Source organism: Passer domesticus, chromosome 13 (genome assembly GCF_036417665.1).
Source record: "Passer domesticus isolate bPasDom1 chromosome 13, bPasDom1.hap1, whole genome shotgun sequence".
Taxonomy (NCBI): Eukaryota; Metazoa; Chordata; class Aves; order Passeriformes; family Passeridae; genus Passer; species Passer domesticus.
Genome location: NC_087486.1, coordinates 9391553 through 9411553, shown reverse-complemented (window position 1 = coordinate 9411553; position 20001 = coordinate 9391553). Strand labels below are relative to the sequence as shown.

Here is a 20001-nt window from a genome sequence, read left to right as displayed (position 1 = left end):
CATATCCTCCGAGGAGTCTGTGAGGCTGAAATTGCCATTTTTAGCTGAGAAGCTCTACCAGGCTCCAGACCATCTGTGGTCACAAAAAATCACATGGTAGTTTTTTAAGGATGCAGAAGTGTTGTGTCTGATGGCTTGGCCAGTGTTCAGCACCGGTAATTAATTTTTCCTTCCTGAGCTCCCCTTGCAGGTCTGTTGGAGGAGCTGCTTCCTTCCCCTCAGCCCCAAACTGCAGCAGAGCACCACTGCAAGCTGCTAAACTTCTGTTTGGATGACCTTGGCAACTAAAATCATCTCTCTGTTTCTTCCCAGTAAGAATGATTTTAGGACTAATTAGGAGCCCACATTAAATCTCTGGGGCAGTTTTTACTCTCTCTCTCTCTCACAGTTTTATTTAGGAATGGATTTGTCTGGATAAGCAAAATGTGCTGAAGTGCTTGAATGAAAGGTGCTGTAAGATAATGAAGCACAATCGATAACGAAGCGGGGACTGCTCCAGCCTTTGAGCCTGGTTCATTCTGTGTGGCAGATCCCTCCCTCCTGCCACAAGTGGCTTCATTCCAGCGCCATTCTGGGATGGATCAATATGTTTTTATTGTTAGTTTATCCAGGGTCCCTCAGTGGCTGTAGCCAACCAGGTATCTTTCTTTGTTGCCCTGTCAGCTGAGCTGCCTAATTATTTTCTGTTTGCATTTTGGGCACAGTTTCTGACAAGTGCTGCTTGCCATCTGTTGGAGTAGAGAGATCCAGGATGAGTGTCACTGGATTTGCTTTATTCCTGAGGTGGAGTGATGGTCATTCCTGCTAGCAGGACACTGTCCTGGCAGAAGACATGGGCGTGTTGTTAATGCTGTTTTTAGCACTGATGGCAGAAACAGAAGGGAAGGGACAGCACTGTGTGTGCTTTAAAAGCCAGCATGTGATATACTGACTGCCCTGAGTAAATCTGGAAGCTGCAAGTCAGGCTGGGCTCCCTCTGTCCCTCCTTCACTGCCAAAAATAAATACTTGGGAACAGAGCTGGTGCTTCAGCTGCGTGTGTGGCTGTGACAGGGCTTGTCCCAGGGGAAGGCCAGGGTGGCAGGGCAGGCACCCTCTGCCCACTGTGGTGCTGAGTGCCCTGGGCTGGCACAGGGTCCCCCACAGTGCCAGGCTCAAAGCCAGTGCCAGCAGCAGAGCAGAAGGAGTTGAGTTTTGCAAGTTGCAGGTATTTTTGTGAACAATTTCAGACTGAAATTAGAACCAGATGCCCATTTTTAAACAGGGTGAACATGGTGTTGGAGTTCATAATCCACTTGCTTGTGGTGCCTGTGGGAGGTAGTGCCCAGCATTGCTGCCCAGAGCCGTGCTGGTACAGCCAGAGCTGCCTCCAGCTCTTCCCACTGCTCTCTGAGGCTTTGGAGCAGGGCCTGGAGAGCTCTGGAAGTGAAGGATTTGGACAGTGCTTGCCTACGCTTTTCTTGGTCCTGGCAGCTTCTTGAGCACCAGCAGACTCATGAAAAAAGTCAAAGGAAAATATCTAAAAGCAGCAACGTCAAAAGTTCGCCCCCGGGTGCCTGAGCAGGATTCAGGGCTGATGGATGGGATGATGATAAAAAGCTGTAAAACTTCTGTTCCTCAACTACTACCAGAATATATTTTTCGTTTTGAGAATTAAGGTGCAGAAGAGCCCCAGTAAAACTAAATGGTTTGTCATCAACATTCAGGACATTTCACATGCCTCCACCTGGTCCTCCAGGCCACAAGTGCATCTTCATCCCCCACAAGAGCAATTCTTCTATTAAAGCCGAAGTAGTGCCTACAGTAATAGCCCACTTAAAAGGTCTCATTATTGCAGTTTAACTGGTCATTAGCAGCTGGAATAGACTGATTTCTTATGGATTATGGTTGAAATAATTACCTGACACTCTGAGCCATTAAAAACAGTTAATGAGTGGAGGGGGAGAAGGTGCTGACATGGACATGGGCACAGCGCTGGCTGGTGGGAGTTCTCTGTGGGACACCAGGCTGAGATTTGTTGCTTGTGGGATCCAAAGGAATTTAAGCCTGAGGTAAGTTCAGAAGATCATTGAAAAAATCAATCTGATGCAAGTTTGACAACATTGTAGCCAATGTACAAGTTTTAAAGCATTGCTTTGTGATGTTTTGCTCCAGTTACATTTCTCTTTCTTTTTTCAATGGAGCAAGTTAGAGGCTGTGTAATTTCCTGAGGAGGAAGGCATTTAGGAGCATTGGCTGCTTCTTAGATCCCATGTTCACTCCTAAACCTTCCCATGTTCTGTATGCTTCCAGTAAAAATGGCATTCTGACTTAGATGTGGTAACAGAGGAGGAGTAGCTTGAGGGTGAAATACAGGTGAGCATTTCTCCATCAGGACAAATCCACTGACAGTCTTGGAGCATCCCACTGGCACGTGCTGCTCTTTGCTTTTGGCATGTCTTGTTGGAAGAACCTGTGGAAGCTTCTGGTTGTGGTAGGTGGGAGATGAGCAGGGCCCATTGCAGAGGCGGATTAAAGAAGGTTAGGTGGGAAAATGCCACCTCTTGAACCCTGGGGTTCTTCTGCTTGTGTTTGTGGTGTTGGGCCCTGGGGTCTCTGCGGCCGGGGCGATACCGGTGCTCCTCCATCAGGAATTCCTGTGGTGGAGCCTCCATCACTTCACAGCAGGTGTCACCCTGGTGGTGTCCCTGGGTTTGTGGCGTGCCCCTGTTGCCTGTTGTGTTGGTGGGAGTCCCCTCAGCGACGGTGCCTGGCTCTGAGCCCTGTCCTTGTCCCGCAGTGCTCCATGCCCGCCTGTGTCACCGCATTCCACGTCACCTGCGCCTTCGACCACAACCTGGACATGCGGACTATCCTGGCAGACAACGATGAGGTGAAGTTCAAGTCCTTCTGCCTCGAGCACAGCACCGGCGCCACCAAGCTGCCCGAGGAGGCACGGACAGAGCCCGACCAAGCCCAGCTGGACTTGGAGAAGGTCACGCTGCGGAAGCAGAAGCTCCAGCAGCTGGAGGAGGACTTCTATGAGCTCGTGAAGCCTTCAGAGGTGGCAGAGAACCTTGACTTAAGTGAATCACTGGTGGACTTTGTCTACCAGTACTGGAAGCTGAAGAGGAAAGCAAACTCCAACAAACCGCTGCTGACACCAAAAACGGATGAAGTGGACAACTTGGCTCAGCAAGAGCAGGATGTTCTCTACCGACGCCTAAAGCTCTTCATGCACCTCAGGCAAGACCTGGAGAGGGTGAGTACAGCTTCTCCTTCAGTGGTGTACCCATGTGCTGGCACCCACAGACAGCACAAGCCCTGCTCCCCCTGACTCAGTTTGACTCCCCTTACAGTTTTGTTCTTTCATCTTCATCCAGAAATTCAGCAGTGCTCGGTGTGTGTACATCATCACTGCCAAAACACTGACATTGATGGAGTAAGTTAGTGTTGGGCTCATCCGGGGGTTCAAAAGAACAAATGTCTGCAGGGAGAGGTGCCTTGGCAGGGCTGGGTGGATGGGAGGCAGGTGATGCTGCAGCTTGTGTCCACTATACCTAAATAGTTTCACAAAATTATCCTGTGTTGGCCCTCAGGTGCTTTGCAGCAGCAAGGCTTGGGAGCACATCTTTATTTACTAACATTAAACATCAAAGATGAGTGAAAGGCAGAGTGAGAGCAGGGCCAGTGGGACTGGGCATCCCCTGCCCTGCTGCAGCCAAAAGTGGGTCAGCTCCTCAGGGAGCTGCTGGCAGGGGCAGAGCCAGAGGATGCAGGCACCTGCAGCTCCCAGGGGTGCAGGACATCCTTGAATCCTCCCAGCCAGAGCAGAGGAAGCAGCAGCCTCCACAGCAGCCTTTTGGGTGAGAGGGAGCATTGGTGGAGCAGCAGTGCCCAAGTGATGCCAGAACTCCCTGGGCTGGGCTTGCTGCCACTCCTTGCAGCTGCCTCTGGATTTGGCTGTCACAGCTGCACATGGGGCAGGAGCAGGGATGGGGCAGATGGAAAGGAGGAGCAGCCATGAAGGTGAGAAGCAGCGAGAGGAAGAGGCACAGGGGAAGAGGAAGCACACACAGAACCTGGGGTGGGATGGCAGAGGGGGACAGGTGCAGCAGTGCTGCTGCTGAGGAGGCACGTGGGCATAGCAGTGGCACAGGGACAGGCACAGGGACAGGCAGGGCAGGGATGCTGAGCTTGGCATGCTCAGCCCAAGCTGCTTCACTTCCTTTGCTGAGTACCCAAGCCCTGTCTGGTTCCCTCTCTCCTGCTCCTGCCAGAGGGGTGAATCCATGGCCCTTGCCCAGGTCCCTGTTAGACAACCCACCCACAGCTCTAGGAGCAAGGAGGAAGGAAAGCAGGAAAAGAGCATTGTTCTGACCTGGTGGATATGATGCTGTGGTTTCCTCAGCAGGGGCTGAGGGTGCAGTAGGTGACATGTTGTTCCCTGGGAGGTGAAGGTGGTGGGGATGCTGCCCCTGCATGTCCCTGGACCCTCTCTTCAGTCTGCTGTGGGTCTGTAGCATGACTGAACCTGTGAGAGAAGGGCACTGTGGGTGGGCACTGTGTTCATGTCCAGGTGGGGGTTCAGCTTTGGACCAGCCTGCCCTGGTCCCCTGCTGCACCCACCTCCTGTGAGGATCCTGGAGCCCGAGAGCCTTCTTCTGTGTGGAAATAGTTGGATTTGGACCTGTTGGTCTATTTTCTGTGGTTCTGTGGGCTTTCATCCCTGTGGTCATCATTGCCATCCCTCTGCCAGTCTGTCCCCCCTTTGTTCCTGCCTTTACTTACCTCATTTCCATCTCTGTGTAGTGCTGGGCTGGTGCCACCGTTGGTGGGTCTCCAGCAACAGGCTGCATCTGCCTGATCCGAGGGTGACAAGTTCAACTCACTTTTTCCCCTCCTCTGCTCTACACTGCAAATCTAAACCAGGCTGCTTTGCCTCCTGCTGCTTCCTTTTGTTCCCAGCTTGGCTTTTCCAGCTGCACTGAAACACTCTGCATCCCTGGGTACCATGCTTTGCCCACGGCAGCTTCTCTTTGATTTCTTTGTGTCAAAACTACGTGTTTTACCAGATTTCTCATTTTCCAGAGTTGCCTCCAGGCTTTGTGGGGTGTGCCCGTCAGCATTCAGCCTCTGCTTAGCAACTCCCTGCCAGGTTTCACTGCCTGTCCCTGGAAGAGCTGTTTGTTTGTTCTGCTTCCAAGAGTGGAACAATAAACACCAGCCAGATCAAAGTCCAGTGCTCAGATGGGTGGTGGGGTTTAAATCCAATTGTGGGCAGAGCATCCCAGGTATCTGATCCTGCACCTGCCAGGTCACTGCCACCCTGTTTCACTTGCAAATAATGAGGAATTACATCAAACTGGGATCAGAGAGGAGCAGCCTGGGAGGCTCTGAAGGCTTTCAAAGGGTGTCCACAGGATGTTATTATGTATTTTAGCAATTTCAGCAATTAATCTGGCAGAAGTGATTTTGGGGCTGGTGATGGTACAGGGGTCCAGGAATTGGGGAGGCAGAAGCAGAGAGCAGATGACGTGGGGACAGCCATAGTGATGGTGGTTCTCTCTGTCATTTCTTTATCCCTGACATTTCTGTACTTCACAAGTGTTAGCAAATTAAAGCTATTAACTGGGAATCCTAATGCAGCCCCCCGTTTTATTTTTGGCCTTTTTTAAACCCTCTTTGCCTTTTTAAAAAAGCTTTTTCCAGGGACTGGGTGTTTAAATTAACTTTAACAAAAAGCTGTGGTTTCCAGGCTTTCACACCAGCATCTAAACTTGGCTTGGAGAAGCAGCACTGGGTGGTGTTGAGCTGTGTAAGTGTGGGTAAATACCAGCAGTCTCTAAGCAAAGCTAAAGTAATGTTTTCTTCCAGGAATATCAAATCATAGAGAAGAGATATGGCCAAACTCTTGAAGAGTCAGGTTGCCAGAAGCAGTTGTTTTCTTCCTAAAGAAATAGTTTGATGTTTTCTCTAATCCAGAAGAAAAAAAGAGAACATAGTAAAATATGCTATAGAACTGCCTGCCTTGTATTTACAGCTAGGGCATTCAACAACAACAAAAAGAGCAGCTTCTTCTCCTTTTTTTCTAAACATTCCCAAATTATCCTTAAGTGAGGCAGTACTAGGGGTTGACTGCAGTTGTCCTGCTGCCCTCACAGCCTTTGGTGGCAGATACAAGGTAAGTGTGGGATGATGTCCTGGCTTGCTGTGTCACTGTGAGAGGCACAGAGGCTCCTGGCCACACTGGGACAGTCCCCCAAGCCTGGAAATATTCTCTACAGAGAAGGGTGTGAGCATGAGGAGGGGGAGGAATCAAAGACATCAGGGTCACATGTGAATGTGGACATCCCCATGTGCATGTTCCTCTCTTCAGACCACGTCCTCCTTACCTTATTGCAGGCAGATTTGCTCTTTCAGAGTATCAAAAGGCTGAGTAAATGCTGTCAAATCCTGTTAGCTGCCATTAGCATTTTATGCTGTGCAGCTGAAAGCCTCTGCTTGTTCCAAAAGCCTTGATGTCCATGGTGGCAGCAGTGCCAGAGCCTGGCTCTGCAGCCACCCTTCCGTGGGGCTGGCAGAAGCATGGCACTGAAACCATCCAGTGCCAGGAGTTATCAGCAGTAGCTCTGTCATCTTGTGCTGCTGGGGGTGTTTATCAGCAGCAGGGTTTAGCTGCTTCTGCTGCACTGGCTCACGTGAGCAGTTTATATTTTGTGCTTTGCTTTTTGTGTTTAGAGCTCCAGATAATCATAGAATGGGTTGGGTTGGAAGGAACCTTAAAAGATCACCTTCTTCCATCCCCACTTGTTCTTGGACTGGGGCAAAATGCACCAGTGATTTGCAGGTAGCTGTGGAGCAAGTGTGAATAACCCTATGGAGGGGCAGATTTGAGGTAGGGAGCTGCTCCAGCTGCTGACCTGGTCAGCATCACCAGGGTATTTTGCTGTATTTTCTGTGCTTTTTCCTGGTATCTGCTTTAGGGCAGTTCTGTGAGGCTCTGACACCCCATCCCAGCTCAGTCCCTTCCCTGCACTGCCTGTGGGAAGAGGGTTTATCCCTCCCTGTAAAAGGTGCAATTTTTGTATGAGAACTGATGCATTGACTGCAGCAGCACCAAGATGTCTCCTCAAATTTGGCATTTTTTTGTGCAGGTGGCTGTGTCAGGTGTGAGCAGGACATGTGCCTGATGCAGCTGCTGGGCCAAGGGCTGGGCACAATGCTCAGATGGTTGGTGCTGGCCCTTTCCATGACTGTGTTGTAATGTTCCCTCTGCAGCATCTTCCTTTCCAGCCTTCCCTGCCCACCGTGGGGTCCTGGCTGTTGGAGCCAGCACAAAGGTGCTTGGGCTTGGAATTATCACTGCATGGTTTTTCCCACATGTACCACACAGTTTGGATGAGGAGCCCTCTCTGCTAGCCCGGGCTCACCCCAAGGGCCGTGGTAGGAGTGCAGCTCAGATGGTGGTGGGGTGAAAAGGATGGAATCCCAGGGAGTGGGGATTTCCCTGGGCAGCAGGAGCAGCAGCACCGGGGACCTGCTTTGACCCTGCCTAAACCAGACACTGTTTCTTGTGTTTCTGCAGGTTAGAAATCTCTGTTACATGGTGACAAGACGGGAGAAAATGAAACACACCATTTGTAAACTGCAGGAGCAGATCTTCCATCTCCAGATGAAGCTTATTGAGAAAGATCTTTACCCAGGTCAGTACCACAAAATTCATTCTCACAGACGCTTCCCACTGAAGCCAAATTGTGTGCCAGGGAAGCCAGAGCTGCCCCCTCCCCTGATATGTTATTTTGGCATGGTTCATGTATTGACTCAGAAACACTCAGTAAAGCCAGACTCTGGGTGACTGGAGTGCAGGAGCTATTTGTTTTCACAGATCCCTCTTGATCCTCCCTTTCCCAGAAATTAGAAGGACCAAGCATTTGCTTAGGTGGGGATGCTCAGACAGTATTTGGCGACTTTTTGAGCTGGGACTGCTTGGGAGGAGGTGGCACATCCTGGGCATGGGCTGCTCTGCAGCTGGCTCCCTGGCACAGGCTGGGAGCCCTGCTTCAGGCTCTTTGCAGATGCCTTTGAGCATTCTGTCAAGAATCAAGGGTTAAGCTGCTGGTGGGGAGTCTGTTGCTCCAGGAGACCAGCTCCTTTAGCTCTGGCCAGCTGCAGCTCCCTGCTTCACATACCCCTTAGTGGAGATCATGCTGCTGACTGCAAAGCCTCTGCCAACTTTTATTAAGGAGCTGAAATAAAGCTGGTTTCCTTTTGTCCTACTTTTTTTTCGCTTTTGCACAAGCAGTGCCGGAGCCCACAGCTCCTTCTCCCTCCTCCTCCTCCTGCTCTGCCTCCTGTGGCAGGGCAGACCAGACCCTGTGGCTGCAGAACAGTTTTTCCAGCAGCAGCATCTGGTGCTTTGGCAGCTGCTTCCGACGGTTGTTGTGTTTGTGGCTTTGGAGTTGTGTTTGAAGCCATCACATGGTTGGGGTTTCTTCAGGAACTGTCTGGGCTGAGCTTTCCTTGACAAAAGTCTCCTTTGACTGAAATTTTGGAGGCTGAGGAATGTGTGTGCTGAGATGTCTGTGACTCAGGCCCATGCAAATTCCTCTTGGTAGCCAAGGCCAGGCAGCGATGGGGCACAGGAGGGCTGGGGCCCCAGGGTGTGCTCTGGGGTGATGTGGGTCCTGTAACCCCCGTCCCTGTTGTGCTCTGTGTTCCTCTGCATGTCCTTACTGGGCCGGAGGTACAGCTCAGCAGCCTGAACACACACAAATGGTGTTTCCACTGACTGGGGACCCCACATTGCACATCCATCCCTGGCACCCAGGGTTTGTTGTGCACATTATTCCTGAGCTGGACCTCCACCTCACCACCCCAGCCAGCAGCATCCCTGCCAGGAGCACCATCTGCCATGAGCTATCACTGCCACCTTCTGTGGGTTTTGGAGGCATCACAGGGGACTTCAGGATGATCTCTAGTTCAGCTGAGCAAACCCAGCCCTGCATTCATAGCTCTCAAAAGGAGATAGGCACAGGGTAGTTTGCCAGGATGGGTTTTTAAGCTCTCCTCACTTGCAGACAAGGTGTTAGATAGCTGGAAATACCCTTGGGGACCTGTGTTCCCCAAAATGCCTTGGGGGTACATGCCCAACCCTCTCTCTGATGCAGCAGTGGGATGGGAGGCAGCAGTTCCTCCCAGGGAGAGCAGGAGCAGGTGAGCTGGGAGCCTCAGCAGTGGGTGCAGATGCCAGCCAATGATGGGAGCTGTGCTGAGGCTCTGCTGCTGATGTTTTGGAGTTGTCTGCATTGCCCAGTCAATGCTGTGTGATTGCCCTTCCCAAAAATGTTATGGGAGTACTTGAGAAAAGCATGGCTGCTGTGCCCATGATGTTTGTTCTGCCCAAAGGTGAGTGATCAGACAAACCCACAGTGGGAGGGAGGGTGGCTTGGGTGGGGATTGGTGTGCAGGGATCACTTCAGACCTTGTGATGCAGATGCTCTTCTCTCCTGCCCTACCTGGCTGGTGTTTGCATTTTTCCACTCTGAACCAGCCGAGCTGAGCTGCTTGTCTCTGCCAGGATGGACTTACTGGTTGAGCCTGAGCAGGGACTGACTGCTTCCTCTGGGACCCAGCTCCCATCAGTCCCTGCTGCCAGGGAAACAGCTCCAGGAATTTGGTCCTGGGATCTCCAGGTGGTTTGGGCATCTGGGTCCTTCCCATGGCAGGGGGACATTAGGGACCCGAGTGCATTTCAGCATCAGTCTCTAGAGTGTCCTGAGCTCAGGAGGAGTTCCCTTGCCAAGACCAGACCAGGAGCTGCAGATACTCAGCATCCAGTGGAACCAAAGCTTTGGATAACTCACTGCTGTCTTTTCCAGCATTACAAAGCACTTACTGGTTTGGAAGGGGGGAAGGTTCTGTTAGCATCCTCCCCCACAGCTCCTGACCAGGATGCTCTCCATACCTGGGGTTCCTGGAGAAAGGAAGAAGTCTCCATTATTTCACCAGGATGAGGGCAGTTTTTAGCTGCTGTTACAGTAGCCATCAACTGAGATCTGTTGGGGTTGTTCCAAAGATGGTTTTGGCACAAAGGTTTTTTTGGACCAGCTCCCACCCAAAACTCAGAACAGGAGGGGTTTATTTTTCCCGCTGTCAAATGATCATTTAAGCAGGAGATTCTTAATAAAATCAGTGAGAACTTCCCGTGTAAAATGAACCTTCCTCTCTTCCCTGTATTTTTCTTGCACTGAGTGGAAAGTAAACACTGTCTGGCTTTGAAACACGGCTACTATTTTGACAGGTTCCTCTTCAAAAAGTGCTGCTCGGGTTTCTCTTTAGCCCCGTTGTGCTGTCTAAACAAAGTTAGATTTTGATTTTGTAAGCGAAGTGAAAAATGTGTCTGCCTTCCTCCCATTACTTGGCAGGAACGTAGCAAATACCAAATTTGCTTTTGCATTTCTTTCTTTCTGGAAGTCCTTTGGTCAGGAGGGGTTCCTGGCTAGCAACTCCAGGACTGTAAATCCTCTGTGAATTCAGACTCAGGCAGGTGCAATGCAAATTCCCTCCCCTGCTCACCCAGTACATTTCCACTGCTGCTGAGGTTATTCCCTCTGACCCGTCCACCCCATGGCCTCTCTGCTGAGGATTTGCTGCTGGCTGACACAATAAACTGATTTCTTCCTTAAGATCATTGTTTAGCCTATGGGCCAGACTCTGAAAAACTGCCTGTCTTGCCTCCATTTCCTTAAGCCACCCACATTTTGGTTTAAGGGCAGTATCCTTCCCTCTCTGAAAATTAACAGAAGTTTTAGCACAGACTTCTGGGGGAGAATGGCCTAACAGAGTAAGTAAAAACTGCTGCAAGTATTTTACTTGGCAATACAAGTTGTACTTTTATAGGGTATTTGTCCTGTTTACCCAAGTGGAATAAATCCAGTAGAAGTTCAAAGCCATTTAGGAAATGCTAATTTTTAGCTGTATGTCTGTATAGCTCCCTTTAGATTCCTACATTTTCATAGGCAGTCCTCGTCATCCTTCCTATATCCTTTGTGTACCTGTATCACTTTGGGGTTTTTTTCACTCCTGCACAGTTTTGTCAAAGGGTCAAATCAAGGTTGGCTTTAAAACTGCTGGTACCTTTGCTCTGTCAGTGTGGCTGTGCAGCTGAATCCTTTCTGGAGGTGCTCTTGTTGGAGATGGGTGACACAGCACCTGGTATGTAGGTCACCATGGCTCCTGCAAGGTGTCTGAACAGGGTTTGGGGTTACTCCCTAGTGGGTCCTCACCCCAAAGTCCTGGTCCAGGTCTGTGGCTGTAGAGTCTCCAGCAAGTCACCTGCCTTCAGTGGGGCTGCTCCTGTGGCCACTCCTCTCCAAGGCTAAAATCTCCTTTTTTTATAACCTACAGGATTAAGATTTTCTTGACATGTAGAAACCTTAGCTTACAGCTGCCCAGGGAATGGCCCTTGTTCCCCCTTTGGCTTGGAGTTGTTTGCAGGTGTGCTCCAGGTCTGCACTGCAGGGTGTGCCCCAGGGGAACTCGCTCACCGCAGCATCCCTGATGCCTCGTCTCACACGGCGTTTTCCTTTCTTTCTAAAAAATGCCAGAACAAACTGGGAAGAAGACAAAGGGTAAGAAAAGTGACCCAAGAAGGAAAGGAAGAGATGGTAGAAAAAGTAGTCCTGAGAAGACAGAGAAAAGGAAATCGGTCAACGAAACTGTTTTGGGACAACTGGGTAAGTCTGATTTTATGGCACAGAGCTGACCCGCGATGCTGGAGGCTCCCTGTTTGGGGAGCAGGGTTAAGAGTCCCAGCCCCTGATCCCTCCTGCACGTAACACGGTGGAGTTACACTTTCCATCTCTCCTTTCTGGGAATCAGCCTGAATTATCCAGGTCCTGCTGGAGAGATTGGCTCAGAAACATGCTCACTGCAGGGCAGGGGATTTAAAATTCCCCCCTGTAGCTCCAGGATTGGGAGAATGTGTTACAAAACCTGTGATGTGCTGCTGGAGCGGGATTTCACTTTCAGGTGATAAAATCAGACTTACCCACCCCATGGCAGGGCTGCTCCCCTGTGCCTTCTGTGCTTTGGGGTTTCATGAGGTTTCATGGCATATATGGCCATGCTGGTTGTGCCAGAGGTGCAGGAACATCCAGGAGTCAGGCACAGAGTGCACCCATCTCTTGCATTTGCTCAGGGGGTGAGGAGCCTGTCCCTACAGATGCTTCAGCCACCTCCAGCAGGTCCCCATCGCCTACAGCAGCAGACAGGGCTGGGGGAAGAAAAAGAAACAGAACAAAAAGGTTGTTTTGGACAAGGTCCTTGACGAGGTTTTTGCATGGAATTGTTGCTTGACTTCCTCCGGTGCTGCCACCTCCCCCAGCAGGGGCAGGAGGTGGTGAGTTCACGTGTGCCTAGCTGCCAGGGCACAGGGGAGCACTGGTCCTTTGACGCTCTCGGGCAGTCTGGAGATGCTGTAAAACCCTCCAGGGGGTACAGAGCATTTCTGTGGGAGGCCTGGTGGTCTGGACCACCCTGCCTTGCTCTGCTTTGCACATTGCTCACCTATGCTGCTTTCTGGTCATCTCAGAGCTGTTGGACCTTTGGAAATGGGGCTTTTGCACTCATTCTGTCTTGGCTAAAGAAGTTTTGGATTTGCTGGGGCAAATTCCAGCAAACAGTGGAGGCTGGAGAATCTCAGAGGAAACTGCATGGCTATGGGCTTGGGAAACCAGGCAACCTGACCCAAAGCCTCACCAAGGTCTTGTTACCTCCTGCATTTTGTGAAGGGTTTGAAGCATCCCCTGGGGCTGCTGTCATCAGAGCAGGGCTGGGGAAGGTGAGCTGGGCAGTGCCCTTGCCCACAGAACTTGGGCTTTTTGGTGTTTGGGTACCACACAATGGCCAAAGTTCATCCTTGCTCCTGCTTCACCTTCCCTGCTCAGGGTGGGGTGCTGTCTTCTCCAAAAAGGCTGTGGTGAGTTGCAGGAGGTGCAGGGTCACAGCCTGTGTTGCTGCTCACAGGGGGGGGTGATGTGAGGCCAACATTGCTACCAGCAAACACTGGGCATGAGTCACCCTGCCTGAGCCACTGCTCTTCCCTCTCTGTTGCTAGACTGTTTCAAAGGAAAGCTCTTCCTGAAATCCAGAATTAAATTTCATTTTTCCTTCATCCATAAAACCAACTCAAATGTTGAACCCGTGGGTTTCTGTTTCAGAGATTAAAACTGCCTGTGCCTGTGTAGGTGTGCACCTTCCCATTGCTAATTGGACCCAATTAGCCCAGCCCACAGTGCTCACTCTTGCTCTCAATGATCATTATCAGGAAGTTTTTCAGCTTTTTCCATTCCAGCCTTCATCTCTGCTCCTCTTCTTCAGTTTCCTTGCCTTCTGAGATGTTCTCAGAGCTGCAGATGTAGCAGTGGTCCCATCACCATTCTGGCTGATTAGCTCTGAGGGTGGCCTTGCAGTAGCTGCTTCCTTAGGATCCTGTCATCCCCATCTGGACACAAGTCCTGCTCTGTCACCATATTTTTTAACTTACACTTGAATTGTTTGGCTTCCAGTTTTGCATGAGAATGTTTCCACCTGTGCTGGGGTATCATTCCTTGTCATCTTCACTGAAGGAAGAAGCTTGGTTTGGATTCAGGGAGGTTTGTGGAGGGTTGGACATGAGGGAGTGCTGGGGTTGTTGTGCTGTGACCCCAGTGAACCCCAAGTTCATCACCAGTGCCGGGGTAAGCCCTGCTCCGTGTCTGGTGTGGTGCATTGCAGTTGATCTTCCAAGTGTTTCTCCAGTGCCTGGGAGTTTTGGTGGAGTGGGTGATGGTGATAGAGGGCAACACGGCTGTTCCTGTTCCTGGCTTCTGAGGCAATCTTCCACTCTTGTTTTTCCCAGGCTTGTCAACCTCCTTCCCCATCGATGGGACTTTCTTCAACAGCTGGTTGGCACAGTCAGTGCAGATCACCGCGGAGAACATGGCAATGAGCGAGTGGTCACTCAACAACGCCCACCACGAGGCCAGCACCCCTGGCCTCTCCGAGGAGCTCCTCCAGGATGAGGAGACCTTGCTGAGCTTCATGATGGACCATTCCCTCAGGTCCCCATTCAGGCAGAGCGAGACCACAAAGAAAGTGAAAAGCAGAACGAGAACGAACACTAAGAAAAAGCTGCCGAGGAGCAGCCCCTCTGCAGTGGGTGGGGGCCACCCGGAGGGCTCCGAGCCCTGGACTAACAATGCCAGCAACTTGTCGGATGATCCTGCCAAGCCCTTCGCTCTGGATTCCAGGCCGAGCAAGTCGGAAAAAGGGGCAGCAAAGCTTCCCACCGACCGCAGAGGGACGGGCGAGGCCAAAAGGGTGGCCAGGAAGGGCTCTCTCCAGAAAGCCAGTGAGCCTCATCCCCCTGCTGGGACACGGGGCTGCGTCAGCCAGGAGGAGGAGGAGGAGGAGACGCCGCGCTGCGCTCAGACGGAGCCCAGCCCCGCGGCCAAAGTGCCTGACTCCATAGGTAGCCCCAAAACCATCGTGCGGTTCAAATTACCAAAGGAGAGCCGGGGGGCGCGGCGGGCGCAGCCCCCCAAGGCTGAGGGCGCTGGCGGAGCTCCCTTGCGTCGCTTCGACGCCGACACGGACGGATACTTCTCCGACGCCGAGATGAGCGACTCGGACGGGGAGTCCCGCGGCGGCCGGGCGCAGCGCGGCCAGCTGGACGCGGCCGGCGAGGACATCGTCAGGATGAGCATCCTGGCGTCCTAACTGCTCCGACCGCGCCGGCTCGAGGAGGCCTCAACCCAGTTCCAACTGCCATGTCCAATTTCTGCCTGGTGTCACGGCGAGGGGGGTTTTTAATGTGTGTATATAGTTGGAAATTCGGCACTGTTGTCTTTCTCTTCTCGATACGCCTGAGATACAGCTTCAGCTTCACCGACATCGACGACTGTGACAGCAGTGGTCCCTCCCCGGCTCCCTGCCAGACCCCACTTCCTGGGAACGTGAGCCGGCACCCGCCAGGACCGATGGCGAGCGTGCTGAGAGGGTGGAGGGTGCCGGTACCCGTGCTTTCTGCAGGGATGACAGTTCAATTAATGGGCATTATTTAATGAGGGGCAGATTTCTGCCTGGGACGGTTGCCCTCAGAGCAGGGAGCGAGGAGAGGGTCCGGCAGTGGCCAGCTGTGGGAGGGGAAATTCCCACCTGTGTGTGCGGAGAGAAGGAAGCGAAATAAGCGATTCTGAAATAAATAATGACTAAAGCACAAAAAGCTTGTTGGAGGAAAACGCTTGGGGTGGAAGAGAGCAATGTTACATTTCTATTTTTAGGGAAAAAAAACCTCTTGATCATTATTTTTCCCCTCACCTTTCCATCTGGTTGGGATCCGTCCAGGGGCCAGGATGCAAAAGTCCTCCCCATCCATGCCCCCCGTGAGGTTCTTAGAAACACTGAAGTGATTTACTCAGGTGACTGGATCAGCAAGTGGAAAATGGAAATGTGGGGCAGGAGGGAGGAGGAAAGCATCCTTTAAAACCACCGTGGGGAGTCAGGGTTGCTTCCCTCCAATGCTGCTGTGGTCCCACCATGCCAGGGCAGCACATCTGAAATCCCCCTTAAACCAAAACCATGGCCCCAAGGCCAAATGTGCCGTCACTGAGGGGAAATGGCAACCCTTGCCACCACCATTATGTTTTCTTTCTAAATGCTACAATGGAAATGGTGAATTTATTCCTCTCCATCCTTTGTTTTGTTTTGGTTTGGTTTTTTTTACCTTAAATCCTGGTTACAAGCTGTTGACTCGTTGTGGAGGGGTGATTCACAGAAGCTGACATTATAAATAATACAATAATTTAATGCATAAAAGTCCCCAATAAGCCTTAAATGTTGTTTAAAAGCCCATGTTACCTATAAGTCAGGCGAATTTCCATGTTTGCACTTAATTGCACCATTACTTCGGTTTTGGCTTCAAAGGTCACAGTTAAGTCATGCTACGTGTTTTATTGGAGTGACCCCAGTGTGAGCTCAGGGAACAAAAAAAAAAAAGGAATTCACTGAAACTTTTGTTGTTGTTGTTTTTTAAAAATAAAAAATGTTTTAAAAAAACTAAAAAAAAAAACAAAAACAAAACCAACCCAAACCTGGGACACTTCTGCAACCGGTTAAACCCATCACTAAACAAAAAAACCTTGCAATTGTCAAACCAATCAGTCAAAGAATTTTGTGGATGCCAAAGAAATATTTTGACAGTCAAGCAGCACAGCCAGAAACCGGAAACTTGTCATTATGAAAAAAAATTGGAAGTTATTTAGCAACCAAGGACTAAAGACACACTCATACCACACTGCTGCGGCGTTAGGTTCCAAGCTTGCTCCGAGGGATGCTGCTGCTCCGAGACCGCATCCTGCCATTTTGGTTTCCGATGCTTTTTGCTCATTTCACTGTGAGCTTTCTTTTTGAAACTCTGAGACTATTTCGATTGATGTTTTAGAGTAGATCATCATCTTTATCAGCCTTCCAAAGTCCTTATTATTGATAAAATTGCAGCACAGATCAGTGATGACAGCCCAGCTGATCCCAGACACGGCGAGCGGTGGGGGCTGCGGGTGGGATGCCCAGCCCTGCCTAAGCCCAACACTCACCTGGCTGAGACTGACCGTGCCTGGGAAGGAATCTTCCTCACATGGGAAAAATGTGACACAAGTTATTAGTGGGAAAAAACACAAAAAGAAAACAAAAAAACAGCAAAATACCAACAAAACAGGAATTACCTTTGTTATAAATTAGCATAATCCATTGAGGTTGGAAATGAAAATCTGCTCATTAATTAAGGCTCAGTATGTTCAGATAATGTTAAATACAGTAAATAGGACTTAGTTTATCTTATCAGGCTTGCTAGCTTTAGCTCCAGTATCCTAGTATACGAGTCATAACAATAATCAATATGCTGCCTTTTAATGAATCTTGCTTCCGTGTGCTTCACTCAATTATGGTTAAAAAAAAGCAATCCACAAATTTCACTGTACACAGTTCCATTCATCAGCTTCTGCACTACTTGTCTTCTCAGTACAGGAAAGCAAAAATGGGGAAACTTTAAAGAACAACCAACCTGGCACCTCCAACATTGGGCAATAGCACAGTTTGAAACACTCCCAAAACATCAGGCATCATGTTTTGCCATCAGGAGAGGGGGGGAAAAGCTAAACAAGCTGGTGGGGTGCAGGAGAAGAATGGGATGGCAGGAATAGAGAGGAGGAAAAGGGCTCTGGTGAGCTTTGGGGCTGAGCAAGGGCTGGACCATGGCAGGATGGCTGCAGCCACCCCAGAGCATCCCCTGCCTGGAGTGTCCTGGGAGCAGGGGAGTCTGGTGTTCTGGAGAGAAAATGCACAAGGAAAATATTTTTGATGTTAATGTAAATGTATTTTGAAATGAATAGAAAGAGAAGAAAAAAAAAGGTTTATTTTAGTACAGAAATGTTATCTTTTAAGATGTATAAACTGCAGGAATTGACATTTGCACTGTAAGAGCACCCGTTTCCTTGGAGAAGCAGCCGCTGTTGAGATGAGGATGCAGAAAGCATCATTCCCTGATGGAGCACAGCCCCTCACCAGCCCCAACCCTGATGGCTGAGGGAGTTTCCCCAGGACAGCTCCCATTCCACACTCCCATTTTCCCCACACCCATCTTTTGACTTTTTTCTTCTTTTTTCTTTTATTTTTTTTTCCACTTGCACGTGTTTTATGGGGTTAGGATGCCTGCTGTCCCATGGAGCTCACCCCAAGGTTGGATGCAGAATGGAGCCAGGATGGGTGCAGGCTGCAGGAAGATGCTGCTACAGGGCAGGGCATGAGGTTTGGTTGTTCTTTAAGGAAATCCCCTGCAGTTTGCACCATTCCACATTCAAAACAACCCACTTCACATCAGTTACAGGAAACGATATGAATGTCGCAGGAGGAGAAACCCTTCTGTTTTCTTTGTTTCAAAGAACGTGATGTGCCATTTGTTAATACAAAAGAGAAATATTGAAAATATATTGAAAAGAGCAATTTTAAATTATTTTTGGCTTATGTTGCAATATTTATTTTCTTGTATTAGAAATTCCTTTGTAGAGAAAAAATGTATTTTTCATTAATGCAAAAACCTATTTCTCCTTTTTGTACATTTTCCATGTTAGTTAATCCTTAAAGCAATATAATGTTATCAAACTCGTTCTGTGTGAGACTGTATTATGCATGCTATTTGTGTTGCCTTGGAATAGTTCTGTCTGCCATTATTTTCATCCTGTTTAGATACAGTGTATGCTTTAATACACATTGGGACCATGGCCCATTGCTTATGAAAAGAAACCCCTTTGCATTCCTCAATGTGTTGGCTAATGCAGTCAATAAAGCAGTGTTTTCTGTGTACCTCGTGTTGGTGTGGTGAGCATGGTCACACAGAGCAAGCTCATCCCAGGGATGCAGCTCTGTGGGGATGCAGGGCTGGTGCAGCCCTGCTGATGCAGCCACTCTGCCTGTGAGTAGCACATTTTTGAACTTCCATTGCATTTCCATTGCCAAATCTTAGCCAGCTCTTGAAAAGCACAGCTGGAGACGTTTCTAACAGCTGGAAGGGCAAGCCCAAGCAAGAGGATGTTCACAAAGTTCCCCATGCCTGAAAGTTCCTGTAATTCAAGGTAGCCCCCTTTCTGGTGGAAATTTATTCTTGTTTTGCAGACTTTGAGCAAAGCCCACAGAGGAAGTCCTGCTGTGAGACAGGATGCTCAGAGGAACAGCTTCTTGCACCAGGAGCTGGTTTAACAGGCAGGGAAACACACTGCTAGATCTGCCATTCATGGGAGCAAAAGCAAGCTGTGAAATCCAAAGTACTCCAGTGATGAGTTCCTGTTTGTAAGACACTCCTGGTATCCTGCTGACCCCAACCAGCAGCCTGTCCAGTGAGTGGGCAGGGGCCCATGGAAGGAGAGGGGAACTAAATGGTCTCTAAGGTCCCTTCCAGCCCACACCATTCTGTGACTGCTGACATGGGCTGTGGTTGGCAGCCTGACTCTTCACCTGTGCAGTGTGGTGGGAGCACAGGGCTCATCACACAGCTTTATAAACTTGAATGGCATCCACATCTTGTGCAGGCTTGGCTGCTTTGGAGGCCACAGGCAAGGGTGCTGCCTTGCTTCAGCAAATATTCGAGTCATTAAGGAATGGCTCTTCCACCTTTTCTGGCCTTTACTGGCACATTTTTCTTCTGTAAAATCACCCAAGTGCCTGGGCTGCTGAAGGAAAATGAGCTATTTAGTAGACACACTTCGTTCCATTTATTGGTTAATTGATTAATTGGGTAGGTCATGGTGCACAGTGAAGACAGAGCAAAACCATTCATCTGAGATGGGTGTTCTGGAGGGTGGAGCAACTACCATGGCCTCACATTTAGCTCTTCAATGAAAAAGGAAAGGATTGGTTTATTGCTAAAAACTAAAGACTTTGTTACTGGGCTGTGTTCTTGCTCACAGCTCTCCAGGCACCCAGTGATGAACTCAAACTCCAGTCTAGTCCCCAGAGCCCCTCAGTGCAGGTGTGATGCCCACAGCAATGTGCATGAACCTGTCAGAAAGCCAGTTCAAGAGCTGCCTTCTGTAGCAAGTCTTTCACCTGTTCAAGGCAGGGAGATATTCAGGAGTTCAGTTCCACAAAGCAGGGAGCAAGGCCAGCCTGACTGTTATTGTTTAACTTGAAACAGCAATCCCTTTCCCAGCCCCAGAATGTCCAAGGGGATGATGCCAAGCCCAGATGGATCTCAGAGATCTGATGCTGGGGAACATGAGGCATCATCTTTACAAACTGGCAAGGATTTTGTCTCCAAAATATTTAAGGCTCATGGAAGAGAGAGCTGGCCAAATTCCTGGGAGGATGCATCCCTGCCTGCTGGCACCTGTATTAGACCAGAGATGGGATGGTCTAGCTGGATGTATCGTGGAAATGGGCATGGGGAACAGAAGTTCATGGAACAGAAGTGCCTGCAAGCAAAGGAAGA

At 49.8% G+C, this 20001-nt stretch overlaps 1 protein-coding gene across 4 annotated transcripts in view; it reads left to right on the top strand.

The window, feature by feature from the left end:
- JADE2 (jade family PHD finger 2) overlaps positions 1 to 18380 on the top strand; it is a 73430-nt gene extending 55050 nt beyond the window's left edge. For 3 of the 4 annotated variants that reach the window (XM_064387967.1, XM_064387965.1, XM_064387966.1), the window contains 4 exons: positions 2779 to 3240; positions 7567 to 7684; positions 11588 to 11716; positions 13882 to 18380. In XM_064387967.1, coding sequence (XP_064244037.1) covers positions 2779 to 3240; positions 7567 to 7684; positions 11588 to 11716; positions 13882 to 14741 — 1569 coding nt within the window. In that variant the 3' untranslated portion in view covers positions 14742 to 18380. The remainder of the gene's footprint in view (positions 1 to 2778; positions 3241 to 7566; positions 7685 to 11587; positions 11717 to 13881) is intronic. The other variant, XM_064387968.1, reaches the window with a different exon arrangement.
- The last annotated feature ends 1621 nt before the right edge of the window (positions 18381 to 20001 follow it).